At 55.2% G+C, this 17,567-nt stretch overlaps 3 protein-coding genes and 1 long non-coding RNA gene across 11 annotated transcripts; 3 read left to right on the forward strand and 1 right to left on the reverse strand.

The window, feature by feature from the left end:
- Positions 1–1,025: 1,025 nt before the first annotated feature.
- Positions 1,026–9,099, forward strand: KXD1 (KxDL motif containing 1). Of its 2 annotated transcripts, none has more exons than XM_042978632.1 (5): positions 1,026–1,378; positions 3,944–4,065; positions 5,033–5,185; positions 6,765–6,811; positions 7,757–9,099. In XM_042978632.1, the coding sequence occupies exons 1-5, from the start codon at positions 1,328–1,330 to the stop codon at positions 7,984–7,986; spliced, it is 603 nt and encodes a 200-aa protein (XP_042834566.1). In that variant the 5' UTR covers positions 1,026–1,327; the 3' UTR covers positions 7,987–9,099. The 2 variants fall into 2 exon arrangements, with proteins under 2 accessions (XP_042834566.1, XP_007088415.1); XM_007088353.3 differs by lacking the exon at positions 1,026–1,378 and adding an exon at positions 1,529–1,660.
- Positions 5,178–9,717, reverse strand: LOC102956213. Of its 3 annotated transcripts, XR_006214737.1 has the most exons (4): positions 9,602–9,717; positions 8,422–9,115; positions 5,398–5,532; positions 5,178–5,256 (listed from the first exon to the last, which is right to left on the reverse strand). It is a non-coding gene; the product is annotated as an uncharacterized LOC102956213 (long non-coding RNA). The 3 variants fall into 3 exon arrangements; XR_445850.2 differs by lacking the exon at positions 5,178–5,256 and having other exon boundaries at positions 5,344–5,532; positions 9,602–9,715; XR_006214738.1 differs by lacking the exons at positions 5,178–5,256; positions 5,398–5,532 and adding an exon at positions 6,202–6,241 and having other exon boundaries at positions 9,602–9,716.
- A 64-nt stretch (positions 9,718–9,781) lies between these two features.
- Positions 9,782–13,012, forward strand: UBA52 (ubiquitin A-52 residue ribosomal protein fusion product 1). Of its 3 annotated transcripts, none has more exons than XM_042978634.1 (5): positions 9,782–9,888; positions 10,969–11,082; positions 11,354–11,440; positions 12,628–12,730; positions 12,827–13,012. In XM_042978634.1, exons 2-5 carry the CDS (start codon positions 10,980–10,982, stop codon positions 12,918–12,920), a joined length of 387 nt encoding a protein of 128 aa, XP_042834568.1. In that variant the 5' UTR covers positions 9,782–9,888; positions 10,969–10,979; the 3' UTR covers positions 12,921–13,012. The 3 variants fall into 3 exon arrangements, with proteins under 3 accessions (XP_042834568.1, XP_042834570.1, XP_042834569.1); XM_042978636.1 differs by having other exon boundaries at positions 9,793–9,888; positions 10,972–11,082; XM_042978635.1 differs by lacking the exon at positions 9,782–9,888 and adding an exon at positions 9,895–9,983.
- Positions 13,013–14,444: 1,432 nt separating this feature from the next.
- Positions 14,445–17,517, forward strand: REX1BD (required for excision 1-B domain containing). Of its 3 annotated transcripts, none has more exons than XM_042977333.1 (5): positions 14,445–14,898; positions 14,993–15,075; positions 15,435–15,663; positions 16,042–16,178; positions 16,565–16,633. In XM_042977333.1, exons 1-4 carry the CDS (start codon positions 14,797–14,799, stop codon positions 16,138–16,140), a joined length of 513 nt encoding a protein of 170 aa, XP_042833267.1. In that variant the 5' UTR covers positions 14,445–14,796; the 3' UTR covers positions 16,141–16,178; positions 16,565–16,633. The 3 variants fall into 3 exon arrangements, with proteins under 3 accessions (XP_042833267.1, XP_042833265.1, XP_042833266.1); XM_042977331.1 differs by lacking the exon at positions 16,042–16,178 and adding an exon at positions 17,277–17,517 and having other exon boundaries at positions 14,751–14,898; positions 16,565–16,644; XM_042977332.1 differs by lacking the exon at positions 16,042–16,178 and adding an exon at positions 17,277–17,513 and having other exon boundaries at positions 14,752–14,898; positions 15,459–15,663; positions 16,565–16,644.
- Positions 17,518–17,567: the final 50 nt, after the last annotated feature.

Here is a 17,567-nt window from a genome sequence, read left to right on the forward strand (position 1 = left end):
TGGGTGTGTGCCTACTTAAAAAAAAAAAAAAGAAAGAAAAAAGAAATTAACTGTAACCCACAGAATAGAATAAATAGTCATGAGTTCATGGTGATATAAATACATGAATAAATGGGGGTGCCTGGCTGGCTCAGTTGGTGGAGCATGTGACTCTTGAGCTCGGGGTTGTAAGTTCAAGCCCTGTGTTGGGTGTGGAGATTACTTAAAACTAAAATATTAAAAAAAATTTTTTTTTAACATTTATTCATTTTAGAGAGAGCCTGAGCAGGGGGAGGGGCAGAGAGAGAGGAAGACACAGAATTTGAAACAGGCTCCAGGCTCTGAGCTGTCAACACATAGCCTGATGCTAGGCTCGAACTCATGAGCCCTGAGATCATAACCTGAGCTGAAGTCCGACACAACCTAGTGAGCAACCCAGGCGCCCCTAAAATCTTTTTTTTTTTTTTAAGTGTAGTTATTTACCTTGAAAGAGAAAGAGAGGCAGAGAGAGGAGAGAGAGAATCCCAAGCAGGCTGTGCACTGTCAGGGCAGAGCCCTATGCGGGGATTGAACTCACCAACTGCAAGATCATGACCCGAGCTGAAGTCAAGAGTCAGATGCCTAACCAACTGAGCCACCCAGGCGCCGCCCCCCCCCCCAAATAATAAATATATAAATACTTGAATAAGTGCATAACTAGTGAAGAATGGACAGCTCTTGTTTACAATAGAATTCCAAATAATAATTAAACTAGTAAGTAGAAAATAACCATAGTAATTGTTGCTGGCAAGAGCCATGGATGGGTGCAAAAACGAGTGGGTGAAAATATATTAAATAAAAAAAAAAAAGCGCTAGGGTATTTGCGCTATGTATCTCCCCGTAAGATACTTATTGCAAAGAGAAAAATGGTAACTTAACAGTTGAGAAACTGACAGACATTGCTTAAGCAAGTAAGCAAAGTCAACATCACCAGTAGTGAGACACATCAATATCCTGTGACGCCAGACATGACGCATCGAGACGGCTATAACATCGCTTCTGCGGGAATCCTGCCCAAAGTGAGAAACTTCAGTCTAATTATGAGGAAATATTGGACAAACCCATATTGATGAGTAGTCTAGAAAACCAGCACTCTTCAAAAATACTAAGGTCATAAATGATTAGGAAAGACTGAGGAACTGTCCCAGAGTGGAGACTAAGGAGATACACTTAAACATAATGCGGGATCCTGGACCAGAAAAAGGTCACCAAAAGCAGAGCAGGGATTTTTGAACTGGATGAATCTGATTTCCCACCTAGGAAGCAGGATGCCTGGGTCTGGGTCAACTACAGGCCACTTGAGCATCGCATGACTTTGAGGGAGTCCCTGCCGCTCAACTTCAGTCTCAACATCTACAAAGTAAGACGCCTTTTAGACACCCCCAACCCCTTCCGGCTGCTGGGCATCTCGGGCCTTGGAAACTACGCAGGCGTCAGAGGGACGGCTTGATTGGCTATTCGTTGTGACGCACTTGCTAACTGTAGCAGCGCCTAAGCCCCACCCCTTCCTGCCGCGACTCCTAGCACGCATATCGGCTCCGGGCACGTCGCCTATACGCGCGGTTGCACGCGTGTTGCGTGGTGACGTCGTGGCGGCACGGGCGCCATCCCGGAAGCGCGAGCAAGGCCGCCAGATGTGCAGGTGCTGCTGCCACCGACGCCGGGGCCGAGTTCGGGGTGGGGCTGGGAATGCCGGGGCCGCTGGGGAGCCGGGCCGGGTCGGGCGCGGCCCCCGGGCTGTTGCGGGGTGGGGCGCGCCGCTGGCCACATCTGGGCACTCCCCCTGCCTACAGGCCTCAGTTTCCCCGTCCGCGCAATGTGTGCGCCGGCGGCGCCACGGGCCGATTCCGGAGCCAGGGCGCCGGAGCCGGGGCTGCTTGTGTTCAGCCTGCAGTGTCACCCGGAACCGGGCGTTGCAGTCTTTGGGCCTCAGTTTCCCCGCTTTGCAGGGGCGGGGCGTGAGGGGATAGGCGAGTCCCGCCTCTCTCGCGGGTTTTGCTAAGCTTGGGCCGCCAAATTAAATTCTGTTAAATACTGGGTGGAATTCATGGCTCTTCCGCCTTGCCGTGTGACCTTGGGTAACTGAGCCAACCCCTGTGAGCCTTAGTTGCCCTTGGAGATGATAGTGTTTGCTTCGTAGGGATGATTGGGGATAAAATGAAGTGCTGTACAAGTGTTGGCTCCTGTTCTTGGAAGGACCAGGGAGCCCCTTACTACAATGCTGATTCCCTGGCCCCGCCCTAGGACTTCATACTCTCCATGGAGAAGCAGCCTGCTCCGAACCCAGCTCGTTATCACTATCACAGACAGCGCTGTGAGATTCTGATTCTTTATTACTCCCATTGTCTGGATGAGAAAACTCAGGGAGGTGCGGTGACCCTCCCAAGGTCACACAGCCTCCTTTTCTGCGTATTTCCCTCATAAGTAATATTTGGAGCAGAGACCAGAGCCCGTGCTAGGTCATTTCTACTCTGTTTGTGGGCCAGACTAGCTGTTAGGGAAGTTTTCCTGAGGCAGGGGAGCGTGCCTTGAATCAGCCCTCACGTCTGGGAGCCAGAGACTGGAAAGAGCCCCTTGAAGCAGAACCATTTTACACAGGTCCAAATCTTGTGCCCTGCCAAGCACTAGCTGTGGGCTTCCTGCCACACGATTCTGCCCTTTGGGCCCAAGTGTCCTCATTATACACATTTCTGAGGGTTTTTTTTTTTTTTTCCTGGAAAAATTCAGAAGTCTGGTAGTAGTCAGTTACTGTAAGAAGCCGCTGTCCTGGCAGAGGTGGATACTGAACATCCGTTCAGATTCACACTCGTGGGTCCTGCAGACTGGGCATCTGAATTGTGACTCGGGTTTACAGAGTATGTGACAATGGTCCAGTTTCTCAGTTTCTGAGTCTCCGTTTTCCTAATATGTAAGTAAGGGTAACAGTTCCCGGTGTATAAAGTTAGTGCATTGGTTAGCATACAGTAAGTGCTCAATAAAGAGGAGAGTGGATTAAGGGCTCTGAAAGCCCTTTGTGATTCTGCATGTGAATCTCAACCAATTGCAAATGGGCCTTTCTGTCAGCAGTTAAATACGTGGACCCCAGAGCCAAGCTATGTCAAGATTCTGGGTTTTACCTGACACCCTCGCCCCTGAGGGTGAGTGCCGAACCTGTGGCCCTTCCTGCCCTGGCAGGGTCCAGGAGGCCCCCCACCTGCCATGATGGTCATCTACCTAGCCACACAGCCATCTGGGTTGCTGGGGCCCGTAGCCTGGCTGAAATTCTTGGCTTGAATTTGCTAATAAAACCCTAGAGTCAGAGCGGAGTTTGAAAGCCTCTGGTTGCCTCCACCAAGCTAAGTTCTGGTGACCCCTTGCTGTGAACCGGTTTCTGGGCTGGGCTCTGGAGGCCTTTGCTCTCTTGAAGCTGACATTGCTTTGGTAGCGACGGACAAAAAAGTCAAATGATTACTAAGATAATTTCAGGAGGAGATGAGTCGATGAATAAAATAAGGCAAAGTGCTTATAAAAGCGATCAGAGTCGAGAGGAGGGGCAGTCATCACGGGAGAAAAGATACTGGAGGTGGTGATGATTTGAGGGGGCAGTCATGTATGTGAGGACGGCAGGTGCAAAAGCCCTATGGTGGGATGAGCAAAGTTGGGGGGATGTAGGAAGAGGCTGGCAAATCTATGCAGGCGGAAGGTGGCCGTGGCCTTGGGCACGTGGAGAGTGGGGGCCACAGAGGTCGGTGGGTGATGGGATTCTGATGTGCTTGGGTGCAATTTACAAATATGTCCTCCCAACACCCCTGGATTCTCAGGATGACAGAGCTGAGGCTCGGGTGGCATGACCAACTCGTGGCCCGCGTTCCCAGCCCCTCCTTTCTGTCCCAGCAACCCCACGGCCTAGTGCAGACTGAAGACTCTTTCGCCTTGCCTGTTTTAGGCAGCGGAGGAGGAGGAAGAGATGGACCCCCCGGACTCGGCCTCGAGGGTCTTCTGCAGCCGCATCCTAAGCATGGTGAATACAGACGACGTCAATGCTATCATCCTGGCTCAGAAGAACATGTGAGTGGTAGCCAAGGGCTGTGGGCCCCAGGCGTGGGAAGGAATCCACTCGCTGGCCAGCATTCTTGCCCTGTCTGCCCTTACCCTGGGCCCACACTGGTGATAAAACGAAGGAAATGAGCAAATCTGCCGACTGGCTCCAAAGTAAATTCCTTCCTGGCCTGGAGGCGAGGCCTTGGCACAGGAAGCAAGGCTTTGGGATGGTTTCGCAGCTGTGGATGGCTTGGCAGGGGCTGTAGCAGCTCCTATCCCAAGGCCCGGGGTGGGCTGTTGGGGGAATAGGAAGGGGCTGCGGGAGGGGATTTAAGGAAGCCAGTGAGCTAATCTCCTGTTGGGAATCTAGTCTCTCACAACCCAGGCTGTCTCTGCAGAGGACCTGTGGTCTTTCGGAGGGGCTGTCAACACCTTTGCCCTCCTTAAGGGCTTGGCACTGTGACCACTGTGACTGATTCCAGCCTGCTCTGTGGGGAAGAGAGGCTTACACAATCTTGGGATGGAAGCACAGCCTCCTGTGGCTTTATTTTTGTGTATTTAAGCCAAAGGCTCTTCCTTCCATTTATGACACAGCAGCGACCTGATACCCTTCCATTTCTCTCCACCTGTGACAGGGGTACTGGGTTTGTCTGGGTCAGATTTAGGCCTGGCCTGGTGAACTCCCAGAATGAGGGGAGACAAAACCAGACACACACCATGGCCCCATGGTGTCAGGGCTGGGCCAGAGGAATAACCTGGGTCTAGGGACTCAGGGGAGTCAGAGTCTGCTTGAGGGAGGGTTTATACATGAGAAGGATGTACTTGGGTAGGGTTTTGAAGGTTGAGTAGGAGTTCGCTAGATGGCTCAAACAGCAGGTCGAGTTCTACATGGCAAGGAAACAACACATGCAAAGATCATGAAGCAGGAAAGGGCCTAGCACGATCAGTTTATAGGGCATGGTTTGCAGGGCTGGTGCCTTCTCTTTGCTGCCAGGCTGGACCGCTTTGAGAAGACCAATGAGATGCTGTTGAATTTCAACAACCTGTCAAGCGCCCGCCTGCAGCAAATGAGCGAGCGCTTCCTGCACCACACAAGGACCCTGGTGGAGATGAAGCGGGACCTGGACAGCATCTTCCGCAGGATCAGGTGGGTCCCCAGCCTCTCCAGCTTCTGCCTCCCCCTCAGGTTTCTCCCCTCTTCAATGAGGATCATCCACTCTGCAAAACAGAGATTCTGCTAATTTGTTCTCTGAGGCTTCATCGCTCACTTAGCGTCTGAGAAGATCTGAAGTTTGGGATAAAATCTTGAAGTTTCTGGATTTAGATTTTATTTTTATGTCAATAACTGCAACGTAGTACCAGATGCAGGATGCAAAAGGCAGGCAAGTGCAGACAGTGAAAGGCAAGTCTCTGGTCCTCCAGCCCCCGGCCCAGGTCTTCTCTCGAAAGGCATCTGACGTTGCCAGTTTTGGTGGGTCTTTTCTGAGCTGTTTTCTGTGAGGACAGAGAAGAATGACGTTCAGGTCCTTAAGCACGTAGAATGCTCAGTGCAGCACCCGGAGCCTGCATCACTGTGGCCACATGCCTGGGCCTGGAACTAGCCAGAGCTGCAGCTGTATTTCCAGCTGACAGCACCACTTACTCTGTCCTGGGGGCAGCCCCACCCACTGGCAGACTCAGGAACAGAAGATCATGAGACAGGCCAATTAAATCCCGTATAAAAACACATATTTTCTGAGGTGTCTCATCAGGCTGGTTGCCCAGGCGTGGTTTTGGGGGTGAGCAGGAACCCCAAGTGTTGGCCTCTTTTGTGCATATCTGTATCACCCAGGAAGGGGATAGTTGTGTCTGCCCAGTTGCCTCGTGGGTGGGGACCCAGCAACGGTGGTGCTTCTGGTGGGGACTGGGTCACCACAGTCAAGGATGAGACTCCACCCCCCGAAGACCCCTTTGTTATTCTTTGTAAAGGTGACTTCATTACTTTTTTTTTTTTAATGCTTATTTATTTTTGACAGACAGAGCATGAGCGGGGGAGGGGCAGAGAGAGAGAGGGAGGCACAGAATCCAAAGCAGCCTCCAGGCTCTGAGCTGTCAGCACAGAGCCCCATGCGGGGCTCGAACCCACGAACCGTGAGATCGTGACCTGAGCCGAAGCTGGGCTCTCAACCGACTGAGCCACCCAGGCGCCCCGGGGACTTCATTACTGTAGGAAGAAAGGCAAAACAGCTGATTAAAAATGAAGGAGGCGTTTCTCTGTGAACGTCAGTTCAATGTCTGCAAGTACTCAGTGTCTGGGGTGCGCATAATCACTCCTGGCCCCCACACAGACACTGTCATCCTCGTGGTGGGGGACAGGATGGGACAAGTCACCCAGAGGAGCAACAGCTGAGGAAGGGGTGAGGAAGCCTCCTGGAGGGTTATCTGGGCAGGGAAGGGTTAGACCTAAGAAAGGCATTGCAGATAGAGGGCCTAGCCAGACCCAGCACGGAGGACACGCACAAGCTCTTGACAGCTGAGCAGCTGCCATCTATCCTAGGGCTGGGAGGTCCGCAGGGCTGAGCACATGGGCCTCCTTCCAGCCCGGGAGCAGAGTGACAAGCAGGAAAGGGTTGGGGGGAGTTCCCATCCCCCGCCACCTGCAACTGCAGCAAGGGTTCCTGGCGTGCACCAGGCCCAGCCTGTCCGCTTGGCAGGTTCAGCCCTGTATGCCTTCCCTTCCCCTGCAGGACGCTGAAAGGGAAGCTGGCCAGGCAGCACCCGGAGGCCTTCAGCCGTAAGTGTCACCCAGGGCTCCTGTGCCCCACGTCTGGCCTCTGCACCCACGGATGCCAGCACCCTCACCCCAGGTCTGGCTTCTGGAAGGTCACCTCAGGGGCTGACACTGAGCCCAGGTCCTGGTGGGCTGTAGATCTAGAGAGACTTGGAGCAGGGGGCAGGGGCATGGGTGCTTGGCTGGTCTTGGCAACCTGTAGAGCAGGTGCTGGGACGAGGATCCCCTCCCTGGGGGAGGTTACGCAGGGGAATGTGGATAAGAACAATGACAGTCCTTGCCCAAGTGGATGTAGTGTAGCTCTATGAGCTAGGCTCTTACCTGCAACCACCCATGAGAGTGGGGGCTGTGAGTATCCCATTTCATACAGGGGGAAACTGTAGCCCTAAGGAGCAGTGACTTCTCAGAGGAAGTGCAGCACCCCCTATGCTGACTCTCAGTTTACCCCCTCTGCCAAACGGGCCAACATCTCCCTACCTCAGGGCTGCTGACAACCATAGGCACAAAGGCAGTGCTGTCGGGTACCTGATTGCCTGTCAGTAGAGCATGCGGCTCTCGATCTTGGGGTTTGAATTCAAGCCCCCTGTTGAATGTAGTGCTTACTTCAAAAACAACAAAACCCAAACAAGGCAATGCTATCATCAGGCCTGCTTTGTTTCTAGAGCAGAATGCTGAGGCAAGGGTAGTGAGAGGCTTGGCCCTGGCAACACAGTCAAGAGGGCAGAGCTAGGCTCAGGCCTGTGTTGGCCTGACTCCCGAGAACCTGGGTCCTTATACCCTGAAGGGAAACCTCTCCTCTGCCTGGGCCTCAGTTTCCTCCTCTGTAAAATGGGCCAAGTTAGGCCCCACGGGGTGGCAGGGGAGCTGTTAGGGGTCATAGGCCCAGTGAATCCCTCATCACGGTGCCCGCCACAGTGACTAAGCCAACTCCTGACCTCCTTCCCCCAGACATCCCAGAAGCATCCCTCCTGGAGGACGAGGATGAAGATCCCATACCACCCAGCACCACGACCACCATTGCCACCTCAGAACAGAGCACGGGCTCATGTGACACCAGCCCTGACACTGTCTCACCCTCCCTCAGTCCTGGCTTCGAGGACCTTTCCCATGTCCGGTCCAGCTCTCCTGCCATCAATGGCCGCAGCCAGACGGACGATGAGGAGACACCGGGGGAGTAACCCTACTCCCTGGCGCCCCGAGGGGTCTCAGGGAAGTGGCAGCTCTCCCCAGGTGTCTGAGGTGGCAGTAGGTAACCCTGCCTGGAGATCAACAGCTTTGCCACCCTGTTCTGTCCCCCAGGGCTCCTGGGGGACAAGACTCCCTCCAGGGGTGTGGAGTTCCTGGGGGGTCTATCATTCCCAATTCCTCCTCACTGAGAACATCTGTCTTCTGCAGACCCCTCTGCCAGGCCAGGGGATGACCAGCGCAGCTGGAGTTATGGGCTGGGCATAAGGGAGCTTTTCCAGAGCCAGGCTTGAGGTCTGCTCTAAACATTTAAAGGCTCCCAGAGACCAGAGCCAGAAGGCCCCTGCCCCGATGCCCTGGTCAAGACCACCTCAAAGTGGATCGGCACTGTCATGTCTGAGTTCACCCCAACCCATCCCTGTACCTACTAATTCTGGTCTCCCTGCCCTTTCCTCCAACAAAAGTATTGAATGCTGTCTCCAGTTGGTATGTCAAGGAGGCTTCTGAGACAGTTGTAGAAGGCTCAAGATGGAGGCGGGCCATTCAGCTGCAAGCCTGATGAGGTCTGTGTTTCTCTGGCCAGAGGTGTGAACCCTCAGGGCCCAGCAGGCCTCTCCCAGGACCTCCATGGAGCAAGCTGAGCCACCTTGGAAAACAGAGTTAAACGGAATATTTTTGTACCCGATGTTTACAGATGCTGTTGGGAAGTTATCAATAAAAAGACTCTGTTACTAAAAAGGGAAGGGTGTACTTAGCGGTGGCTTCCTTCCATCCTTGGGGCCAGGATGCCATAAGGGGGACAAGTGCAGGACGTGAGACAGGAGGGGTATATGGACGGCCAGGCACCACTGAGGTAGAGACGTGGCTGCTCTTGGTGGCCGTCTCCAGTGGTAGCAACCGTAATAACCCAAGTTCCTATCACTACCTATGTACTCACACGTGCCGGTTCCCTTATCTCTGAGTAACTTCTCCAGATCGGTCTCAGGATGGACTCCTCAGGGAGGCAGGCCGGGTCCCTTTCCCCATTAGACACTGTGTAGAGTTCCCTGTAGAGTTCTTTTAAGCACTTAAAAATTACGTTATTAAAGACATTTTCCTAGATCCAAGAGTGTGTGCTTTTGCCTGTTAATAGGGGGCGCTGGTAAGTGTTCAAGGAAATAAAGAGGAACCCTGCCAAACCTACACACACGTAACTTCTCAGCCCTCACCCTTCCCGTTCCTGGCACTGTTTAGCCATCCACGACTCCTTGGTCCTATCAGAAGTCCTCTTTGGCCCCAAACTGACCCTGGGTGGCACCCCATTTTGAGTGAGGGCATCAGCTTCACCTTCCCTCACTGCTCTGATAGGCGCCGCCTTGAAATTCCTCCAGGCACAGCGGCTAGAAAGTTTTCAAATATCTAACTCCTTGGTGATAGGTGGCTCCCGAGGGTTCGGGCACGTCCCACCCCTGTGCCGCCTACCACCTTCCCGTCCTGAGCCCTGAGTCCCGGGCCCGTTGACCCTCTGCCTAATTCCTTCGCTTTAGCACAAATTGTCTCCTCTACTCTTGTCAACAAGCATTCCCCGAGTGACCGTTACGTGCAGTTTTTAGCCAACTGAGAGACAACCTGGAAAGGTGAGGCCGTCCCCTCACGTGCCCTGGAGGACAGGGGAATGCACCCGGAAGCGGGTGGGTGACACTCGCCCACGGGGGCTGCGGCTTCGTTAGCCAGCACCCAATACGGCGGCGGGGCGGGGCCGGGGGTGGGGTACGATGCGCGGCGCGGATTGTGACGCAAGCGCGCAGCGTGCTCGGTGCGCAGGCGCTCTCGGCGGCAAATCGGCGGTTTCCGGTCCGTCGCCCTCTTTCTCTTCAACGAGGTTCCCGAGCGGTTTGGTGGCAGCGGCGTTGCGGGTTCGCTCCAGACCGGGGTCGGGCGGGAGGCTGTGGGAGGCCGCGGGCGTCCCGGTGGCGGAAGGGACAGCCCGGAACCCGTCCACGCGGGCCAGGTTCGGCAGGGCGGCCGGGTCGGCTAAGTTGGGCGCGTGGAGCCGAGGTTCCCAGGCGGGACTGGGCCCGGGTGGCGAACGGGTCTTTGGGAGAGGAGCCTATGCGCCCCTCCGGCCCAAGCTATCCCAGGAGGCCTGGGGGCGCGGATGAACTTTCTGGGCAAGGGGGAGGGGGTACTAAGCGCAAGTTTTGTTTTTTTGGGTTTTTTTTTTTTGGTGTCCCACAATGCGCCAAACCTTTTGAAAATATTAAGTCCTTTCCCCCTCCCACAGGGTGATTCACTACTTGCCTTCTCTCATATATCTGTAAGGAGAGGGTGGTAGCATCCTCCTTATAAGGTTTTTTTTTGGGGGGGGGGGATGAAATATGTGTAAACAAGTACCTGACACGTGCTTGGCAGGTACTGTTTATGGGTTGGAGCAAAGGCAAGAAGTGTGGGCGAGTTTGGGTATAACTTCGAGGGAAGCCAGGGTGTCGGATGTCTGAGCTTGGAGTTGGAGAGAACTGCCACCGAGGAAAATGTGTGGGAGGAGCGGCTGCCAAAACGGGATTCCCATTCAGGTTGCAGGAAGGGCTGCTTGTGGAGCAAATGCGGCTTACAGAGGGGTAGGGAAGGGAGGGAGGATGGGACCTCCCGGCCACCCTGGAAGAAAACGTGCCTGACCAAATGGTGCCCCGGCTACGTACTTCTCATTCCATCTTCAAAGTTGCCAGAATTTCATTTGCTGGGCCCAAGGAGGATAACCACTGTCTTTGCTCCCATGAAGCACACTTTGCCACAGGGGTCCAGGGGTAAGGTGCGGAAAGCACAGTCTTTGATTATAGGATATTTGGGCTGTAGCCTCAGAGAGGTGGAAGGAAACAGGCGCTGGGATGGGCCAGGACTTGTGGTTGATACTGGCACGGGGCTGGCCAGCCCCTGAGCTCAAGCTGCTCAGACCTGCAGTTCTTAACCTCTTCATCCTATTCCTCCCCACCCTCCAGCAGTCGCAGAGATGCAGATCTTTGTGAAGACCCTAACGGGCAAGACCATCACCCTCGAGGTTGAGCCCAGTGACACCATTGAGAATGTCAAAGCCAAAATCCAAGACAAGGAGGGTGAGTTGAGCGGAGTCCAGAGGTTCTGTTCAGCAGCAATCCCTCTCGGCCCAGAGGAGACACCGTCATGTGCAGGATGGGTGCTGGGCTTGTATAGACCTCAGCCTTGGCCAGTGCTTCCCTTGTGTGATCTTAAGAGGACAGCTTGTTCTCTCCACCTCAGTTTCCCCTTTGATAGGTTGGAGGCTATGCCAGAACACGCCTGCGGGGAGAAGGGAAGCTGCCAGCAATGTGCTTGCCAGAGTCTTAGTCTGAGCTTTCCTCTTCCCAGGCATCCCTCCTGACCAGCAGCGTCTGATTTTCGCGGGCAAACAGCTGGAAGACGGCCGCACCCTGTCAGACTACAATATCCAGAAAGGTACTGGGAGTTGAGTGGCTGGACAGAGGCCCGCGAGGCCTAGAACCAAGGAAGAGGCTTTGCAAGGATGAGGCTTTGATGATCTCATTGGCAGCATTGGGGAGGGTGGGGGGAGGTGATCAGATGGGGCTAGAGGAGTCTTTTATAAAATAATGTTTTCACTGGGGGAAGCATCTCCTGGTCGCCACTTAGGTTTCCAGGTGTGGCAGTGGTTTCTCTTGATCATGCTCACCTTTTTTTCTTTAAAAGACTGTTTTGTTTAAAAATGTGCTAAGAGGGACACCAGTCTGGCTCAGTAGAGCACGCAACTCTTGATCTTTGGGTTGTGAGTTCAAACCCCACATTGGGTGTTGAGATTACTTAAAGATAACATTTTTTTTTTTTTAACGTTTATATTGGAGAGAGAGACCGTGTGAGCAGGCAAAGGGCAGAGAGGGAGACCTAGAATCTGAAGCAGGTTCCAGGCTCTGAGCTGTCCACACAGAGCCCAACATGGGGTTTGAACTCATGAACTGTGAGATCATGACCTGAGTCAAAGTCAGTTGCTTAACTGAGCCACCCAGGCACCCCAAAAATAAAATCTTTTTTTTTATTTCTTATTTTTTTATTTTTTATTTTTGAGAGACAGAGCGTGAGCAGGGGAGGGGCAGAGAGAGAGGGAGACACAGAATCAGAAGCAGGCTTCAGGCTCCGAGCTGTCGGCACAGAGACCGTTGCGGGGCTTGAACCCACGAACCGTGAGATCATGACCTGGGCCAAAGTTGGACGCTTAACCGACTGAGCCACCCAGGCGCCCCCACAAAAATAAAATCTTTAAAAACATGTATAAAAATGTGATAAGAGAAATCTTGTCCCTATCGTAAAGGAATTCTTGTCACTTTCTGTAGCAACTAGATTTAATTTCTCAGCAAAATGAAAGATCATCTTTACATCCCTCACAAATTACCTTGTCTGTTGAGAACCCCAATGCACAGTGTGGTTAGCATATGTTAGTCTCAGACTGCCCAAAGCCTGGGCTGGTGGGAAGTGAGATGGAGGTTGTGTGGGGTGGTCTGGGCCAGTATGTCCATCTACGTATAGAGTACCCAAGGGATTCTCATTTGAGGAAGTTCTGGAGGGCCCTACCCTGCGCCTGAGGTGCTGGGGCCAGGCTTGGTCACTGTCTCTCTCTGACCTTCCCCTCCTAGAGTCCACCCTGCACTTGGTGCTTCGCCTGCGGGGTGGCATCATTGAGCCTTCCCTCCGCCAGCTGGCCCAGAAATACAACTGCGACAAGATGATCTGCCGCAAGTGAGTACTCGCAGGTGGCGGCAGGGGGTGGCTGGCCCCGGTGGGGAGGGCTTGGGTTGGGGTGTGTCCTCACCAGTCTCCCTCATCCTTCTGCAGGTGTTATGCTCGCCTGCACCCCCGTGCAGTCAACTGCCGCAAGAAGAAGTGCGGCCACACCAACAACCTGCGCCCCAAGAAGAAGGTCAAATAAGGCCCCTCCACCGGCTCTTCCTTTGCCTGCAGGACGGCCTCCTGCCCGAGCCCCAAGGCCCTGGGGCCTCAATAAAGTTTCCCTTTCATTGACTGGAGCAGTAACTGGTGTCTGCATGGCTGGTGTGTCCAAGGAGGAGCTGGCTGAGTTGTGGGCATCTCCCGGAGGGACTCCCATCACTTGATTCTGCACAGCCCTCGAGAGTCCCGTGTCCTTTGGGTTTTGATCGTCTCAGCTATAAAATGTGCTGTGGTCCCTGCCCTTCACATCTAACAGGGTTTTTCACAGCCACAGCGCACATGGGTTTCAGTCTCGGCCCTCTGCCGCATACCCTCATGAACCTGCCTGTCTGCATTTTGTCATCCTTAATGGAGACTCCCCCAACCCCCCCAAGCCCAGGCTCTTGCCAGACTGCAGGTCAGCCATGTCACCGCCTGGGCCCTACTCAGCCACTCGGATGACTTCATGCCTGTGCCCTGGAGGTGTCCAGGTGTGGGTGGGTAGACAAAAACTGCACCTAGTGTAAAACGTGTTCTCCGTTGGCTGAATATGAGGAGCACCTGGGCCCACCTAAGCCCTCTAACCTTAGTCTTGGAGGGGCAGGCCTTGGTGTTGATAAACCTTGTGCTGATGCTCCTGAGAATCAGGTGAGCTTCGGAGTGCCCTGGACTGGCCCCGGTAAGGCCATGCTTTTATTTGTCTTGAGATGACTGGGGCTTTGTGTCAGGTGACAACCCAGGCCTGGACAGTGACTCAGATCTGGAGTACCAGCTAAAGGCTAATGTCTCTATTGTTTCATGGGTTTCAACCCTGTTAACTGCTGGCCCCTGCTTCCTAGGCTAGGCTACCAACATCTACTTATCCCTGGAGAAAGAAGCTTCCCAAAGCTCAAACAAGGTAGTGTATCCCTAGCAGAAAGCTCCAATGCCTCCCATGCACTTAAGACGAAGCCCTGCTGGCCTCACCCCTACCCCAGACTCCGGGCCTTTGCACAGGCTCCCTTCAGCTAGCTCCTTTCTGAGGGGTGCACACAGTACCTGCCAGTTTGCCAGATTTGTTAAACAGCTGGGGGCTCCTGGGTGAGTCCGTTGGTTAAGCATCCGACTCTTGGTTTCTGCTCAAGTCAAGATCTCATGGGTGAGATGAAGCCCCACATGGGGCTCTGGGCTGACAGAGCAGAGCCTACTTGGGATTCTCTCCCTCTCAAGCATTTTTTAATATGCTTTTTTTTTTTTTTTTAAATTTTAACGTTTATTTTTGAGACAGAGAGAGAGCATGAACAGGGGAGGGGCAGAGAGAGAGCGAGGAAGACATAGAATCTGAAACAGGCTGCAGGCTCAGCGGTCAGCACAGAGCCCGACGCAGGGCTTGAACTCACGGACCGTGAGATCCTGACCTGAGCCGAAGTCGGGTGATTAACTGACAGAGCCACCCAGGTGCCCCTCAAGCATTTTTTTTAAAAAGCTGCATTCCAGCCTTTTGGACTCTCCGGTATTGGAACCTCTGATCAAATCCTCATGTCACAGCAATCATAGCAAAAGATCACCTCTTGGGCTCTTTTTATTTGAGTGGGAAATGGGATGGGAGTGTGAAAGACGTTGAGATAAATGTGTACGAACAAACCGAGGGATGGCCTTGTTTACAGAGCTGTACATTCTAGGACAAACACGATAGGAAGCAGGAGCTCGACGGAGACAAACGAGGTGGATGGGGGGTACAGGGCCTAAGACTCTGGTCTTTCCTCCCTTCTTCCTCTGGATCTCCAAGTTTCCGGTTTGGCCGGCCACAGGTTGGGGTGCGGAGACCTCCGGGCCTGCAGGGGGCGCCTGGTGCAGCGGAGCGCCCTAATCTTGGGCAGGGCCGGGGCTGCGCAGTCATGATCACTGCCAAGGCCTCGGCGGACTCCGCCGTCCCCTCGGTGCATGGTACTGCGGTGGCCACCGGTGTCCCGGAGCGCGAGGAGCCAGAGTGGCCCTGGGTGAGCCCGGGCCTGAGCAGGAGCAGGCGCGGGGTGGGCGGTGCAGGCTTGGGGGCGCCGGCCTCATGCCCCAGCCATGCCCCCCGCCCCGTAGAAAGATGCCCCGATCCGGGCGCTGGTGCAGCGCATCCACCAGTTGCAGGCTGAGCGCGCGCAGGCCTTCCGCCGGCTGGAGGAGTAAGTGCGGGCGCAGGGGTGGGCAGGGGTCGCAGAGTTCAGCCCCAAGCCAGCTCCGGGGATGGGCGTGCCTGCGGGCGGAGCTGGGTCCCTGAGCGGCTGTGTTGTCAGAGGTGGGGAGGGGTTCGCTGGGGAACCAGATCTTTGCTTTCCCCCGCTGGGACCCAGGGCGCGTCCCCACTGCCCGATGGGCCACTCCGCGTGGCGTCTCTCCCTTCCCCAAGCGCAGGAGTGCGCCCATCTCCGTTTACCCTGCGGGAGTCAGAGAGTGTCCTCCACACTCTGGGGTCCAAGGACCCTTCCTGGGGGACTTTCAGGTGGTCAGTGCGGGTGCAGGGCCTGAGAGCCTGGGGGCGTAGCCTCAGGACCCCCACCTGCCGCAGAGGCCACCTCCAGTACCTGCGAAGCGGCCCGCCCTACGACTTCCCCCGCTACCGGAGCACGGTGCACGAGGTGACCCAGGCCTTCGCCGCCGCCTCGCGGGAGGTGCTGGCGGTGGAGGCCGAGCTGTCTGGGCCCAGAGGGCAGCCGCTGCTCGCGAGCCACGTGCGAAGCCTGCAACAGCTGGAGCAGACGCGCCTGGCAACGGTGAGGCCCCATCCTCTGCCCCTGTCCCCTTCGCCGCGCCTGGTCTGTCCTGGCCCTCTGTGCACCTCATAGGCGACAGCCAGAATCCGGCCACCCAAACCCCAGCCCCGGCGCCCCTGACCCCACTTCTCCCTGCCCCACCTCAATCCTCCACTAAAGTTTCACTTGGGATTCTCCTGCCCTGGCCCCTCGTAGTCCCAGGACACGCCCACTTCCCCGGAGCCCCAGTGCTGTGCCCAGTGCCCGCCCCCACTACGCTCCTACCCCTTTGGCTATTCCCATAGCCTCAGGTCTGGTCCTCAACCCGGTGCATACTGGGGAGCGTGAATTTCCACAGCAGACACCCTCTTGGGTAACGCTATATATATCCCCGTCTAGGTTCTGGCCCTACTCCTCCCCTGGGTTCCAAGACCCCGCCTACTCTACCCCTACAGCCAATCCCGACCGAGACGCACTTCCCAGGCCGAGCCCACGTGAGGCCACGCCCACGTCGCTCTCTAAAGTGGGATTCCCAGGTCACGCTGCTTTAGGAGACCCCAATCCCAGTCTAGGTGTTTGGCCCACTTCCACACGCGTCCTTGGGACTATGAGGTCCTACCTACTCCACCCCTGTCACCAATTCCTGGCTGAGCCTGTGCCGCTATGCCCATGCCACGCCTTCACGCGACCACACCCACATTGCGCCACCCACTAATCTAGGGCCTGCCCACTCGATCCTTCTCGGGGGCCCTTGAAACTGACTCGCAGACTCCGTGCGTGCGAAGCACCACCCGTTGCGAAATCCTGCCATGCCCCCATCCTGTGCTGCCTTTCTGGGTGCTTCAGTGTCTCCCTGCCTGATCTGTGTGGGAGGGCGGGGGGGTCCTGCCAGCTGTGACATCCTTCCGGTTGCCCACATCAGGTGGCCCTGCTGCAGCTGATGGGGACGCCAGAGCTGACTGGGCAGGAAGACACCCTGGAGACGCACCAGCTGAAGATGAAGTGAGCGCTTACTCCCAGTGGGCTGGAGGTGTTAGATTTGCACGTGCACCTTCAGGCACCCACTCTCAGCCAGGTGTGCCCCAAGGCTGGCACAGTCATACTGGGCTGACCCTTTGGACCTGCACACAACCCTTAGGGTGTGCACACTGGAGTCCTTACCTGGTGGTTCCCAGACATACAGCACACATTGTCCCGGTGCACACGCCCTACAATTTCACACCAGACTCGCACAGTTCTGGGACACAGTTGGGCACCTCATACATGCCCATCTTGCTCACATGGCTGGACTTAAGAGCTTGGACACGGTTGCCCACCAGACACGGGCCTGCACATTCCTACCTCCAGGCCCCGCAAGCACCCACGAGTGCACACCCACTCAATATCTGCTATGTGACATAGCACAACCTTCTGATGGCACCTGCTCAAGACGGCTTTTTCTCTCTGCCCACTCTCACCCACAGGACCACCCCTTCTCCCAGGCACCCAAATGGTTCTCTCGGCCACTAGTTCTGCCTGGAATTCTGGCGGCGGGCAGGAGGGCCCGGGGCTTGCCACGGCCCCCTAGGAGCTTCGCAGTGGCAGCTAATTCGCCCCATCTGGGTTTTATTTATAGTTCCCATCCACTCTTGTAGGGTAATTAAAACCATGGAAGCGATCAGCGAGGTTCTTCAGGACCTTAGGTTTGATGCAGAATCTGCTGAGTGATGGTGGTTCCCCAGTGACACACCAAGGGATATGGGAAATGTCCCCAAGCCTACCCCTTGACTGTCAGCTGGCTGGGGTCACGCTCCACCAGGTCGCCGACTGCCCTTGAGTTTGCTGCACCTCCCACAATAAAGAACCCTTCGTCTGTAGCTGCTCCACTGTCTCTGTGTCCTGGGGTGCTGGAGTGGGTGTCCCTGGGGAGGAGGCCCCACAAGGCC

This window comes from Panthera tigris, chromosome A2 (genome assembly GCF_018350195.1).
Source record: "Panthera tigris isolate Pti1 chromosome A2, P.tigris_Pti1_mat1.1, whole genome shotgun sequence".
Classification (NCBI taxonomy): Eukaryota; Metazoa; Chordata; class Mammalia; order Carnivora; family Felidae; genus Panthera; species Panthera tigris.